The 2,883-nt window shown below is 54.9% G+C and overlaps 1 protein-coding gene across 3 annotated transcripts in view; it reads right to left on the bottom strand.

Moving 5' to 3' along the window:
- Positions 1-2,883, bottom strand: part of SEPT12 (septin 12) — an 11,585-nt gene that overhangs the window by 5,098 nt on the left and 3,604 nt on the right. For 2 of the 3 annotated variants that reach the window (XM_011978462.1, XM_011978461.1), the window contains exons 5-7: positions 1,672-1,809; positions 1,391-1,508; positions 1,204-1,299 (exon numbers count right to left, since the gene is read on the bottom strand). In XM_011978462.1, coding sequence (XP_011833852.1) covers positions 1,204-1,299; positions 1,391-1,508; positions 1,672-1,809 — 352 coding nt within the window. The remainder of the gene's footprint in view (positions 1-1,203; positions 1,300-1,390; positions 1,509-1,671; positions 1,810-2,883) is intronic. The other variant, XM_011978463.1, reaches the window with a different exon arrangement.

Here is a 2,883-nt window from a genome sequence, read left to right as displayed (position 1 = left end):
TTTTGAGATGGAGTTTCACTCTTCTTGCCCAGGTTAGAGTGCAATGGCACCATGTCAGCTCACTGCAACCTCCACCTCCTGGATTCAAGCCTTTCTCCTGCCTCAGTCTCTTGAGTAGCTGGGATTACAGGCATGTGCCACTATGCCCAGCTAATTTTTTTGTATTTATAGTAGAGACAGGGTTTCTTCATGTTGGTCAGGCTGGTCTCAAACTCCCAACCTCAGGTGATCCAACAGCCTCGGCCTTCCAAAGTGCTGGGATTACAGGTGTGCGCCACCACACCCCACCTTGAGTTATATTTTATTGCCTTTTTTTTTTTTTTTTTTTTTAAACCTGGTTCTTACTGTGTCACCCAGGCTGGAGCACAGTGGTGTGATCACATCTCACTGCAGCCTCCACTTCCTGGGCTCAAGTGATCCTCCCACCTCAGCCTCCGGAGTAGCTGGGACTACAGGCACATGCCACCATGCCAAGATAATTTTTGTGTTTTTTTGTTGTGATGGGGTTTTGCCATGTTGCCCAAGCTGGTCTCGAACTCCTAGGCTCAAGGAATCCTCCCGCCTTGGCCTCCCAAAGTGCTGGAATTGCCACCACACCGGGGCCTCTTTTATTGTTGAGCTGTAAGAGTTTTGTTGTTGTTGTTGTTGTCTGTTTGTTTGTTTGAGACGGAGTGTCACTCTGTCACCCAGGCTGGAGTGCAGTGGCGCAATGTTGGCTCACTCACTGCAACCTCTGCCTCCCAGGTTCAAGCAATTCTCCTGCTTCAGCCTCCTGAGTAGCTGGGACTAAAGGCGTGCACCACCACACTCAGATAATTTTTTGTATTTTTGGCAGAGATGGGGTTTCACCACGTTGGCCAGGCTGGTCTCCAACTCCTGACCTCCAGCGATCCACCTGCCTTGGCCTCCCAAAGTTCTGACATGACAGGCATGAGCCACTGCGCCCGGCCCAGTGTTCTTTATATATTCAGGATACAAGCCCCTTGTTGGGTATGTGATTCGCAGACATTTTCTCTGATTCTGTGGGTTATTAGTGTGAGCTGTTATTTCTTGCTCACTTTGAGCTTGTGGATGCGTGGACAGTCATATCTGCTAGGAATATGTGCACGTTTCCCTGAGACGCAGAGAAAGATGAATCTTTGGGTGGAAAGGATGTGTGGGAAGGAAATCACCTCACCCGCCTCCCGCCCCACAGCCTCTCACCCGTAACTTGCTGTTGAGGATTCTGTCATTGATGTCCTCGTCAAAGCACATCTGGGGGTAGACGTCGATGCAGTGGGTCCTCAGGTTCTGCTGAATCTGGAGATCCCGCACAGGTGACCTCAGCCCATCCTGCCCACTCTGCCCTCTGCCCCGCTGACCCCAGCCCTGCCCCAGGCACCCAGATCACCCTGCGCCTAAAGGCCTCTCGCTCCTCCATGGTCAGGCTGTCGGCCCGGGCAATCACGGGCACCACGTTCACAGTCCGGCACAGCCGCTGCAGGAACTCAATGTCCAGGGGCCGCAGGCTGCCGGAGAAGGGCAGTGATGGAAGTGGTGGTGGTGGTGAGTGTATGAATGACAGCAGCAGGGCAGGGGGGTGGGGGCAGCCAGCAGCCCACGTCGGGGACCCCTTCTCCTCCTCCCTGCCCCATGCAGGTGGTCCTCGCCTTGCAGGTGCAGCCCCCTCACCAGTGCCCAGTGGGTGGTACAAAGTACACGCAGCAGTGCACCCGGGTGTCTGGGATATGGCGCTGGCGGGTGATGAGGATCTCCTCCTGCAGGTACCGCTCGTATTGCTCGTTGATGTAGCCCAGGATGGGGTCCCAGCTGAGGCGGGAGGTGGACCCTCCCCTCAGAACTGTGCTGTGCCCAGAGAGCCCCACCCCTCTCCGCTGTGTCCTCTGGGTGGTCCTCCCGTGGGATGATGAATCGTCCCGGTTTGCCCAGGACCTCTGGGTCACCCTGTTACTTTCCCCCACTTCCCTGCATCATCAGAGAGACATAGAGAGACCTCCTGCCATTCTCGGCTTCACTGGCTGTAAAATGGAGACAACAGCAGCACCTATGGTGCAAGTAAGGGAGGGGTGAGCATTAACTGTGCTAAAGGGCCACAGCTGGGCCCAAACCACGAAGGACTCGCACCTGATGGTTGCAGGGGTCTCCCTCCTCCTCGAGTCCCTTCCCCTCTTGGGTATTGTCAACACTGTAAGTAGCCAAACAGATCCTTTTTTTTTTTTTGAGACAGAGTCTTGCTCTGTCGCCCAGGCTGGAGTGCAGTGGCCAGATCTCGGCTCACTGCAAGCTCCACCTCCCGGGTTCATGCTATTCTCCTGCCTCAGCCTCCCGAGTAGCTGGGACTACAGGCACGTGCCACCACTCCTGGCTAATTTTTTGTATTTTTAGTAGAGATGGGGTTTCACCGTGTTAGCCACGATGGTCTCAATCTCCTGACCTCGTGATCCACCCGCCTCGGCCTCCCAAAGAGCTGGGATTACAGGCATAAGCCACCGCGCCCGGTCTCAGATCCTTTTAAAAACAGGTGTCAGGACAGGCCCAATGGCTCATGCCTGTAATCTCAGCACTTTGGGAGGCAGAGGCAGGAGGATCGCTTGAGCCCAGGAATTCGAGGCTAGCCTGGGCAATATAGGGAAATGCGAACTCTACAAAAACTACAAAACTTAGCTGGGTGGGGTGGCACGTGCCTGTGGTCCCAGCTACTCAGGAGGCTGAAGCAGGAGGGTCCTTGAGCTCGGGGAGGTCGAGGCTGCAGTGAGCCATGATCTCACCACTGCACTCTAGCCTGGGAAACAGAGTGAGACACTGTCTCTAAATAAATAAAAATGAAACCAGGGCCGGGTGCGGTGGCTCATGCGTGTAATCCCAGCGCTTTGGGAGGCTGAG

This window comes from Mandrillus leucophaeus, unplaced genomic scaffold (genome assembly GCF_000951045.1).
Source record: "Mandrillus leucophaeus isolate KB7577 unplaced genomic scaffold, Mleu.le_1.0 Scaffold195, whole genome shotgun sequence".
NCBI lineage: Eukaryota > Metazoa > Chordata > Mammalia > Primates > Cercopithecidae > Mandrillus > Mandrillus leucophaeus.
This window is presented reverse-complemented; position numbering and strand designations above follow the sequence as displayed.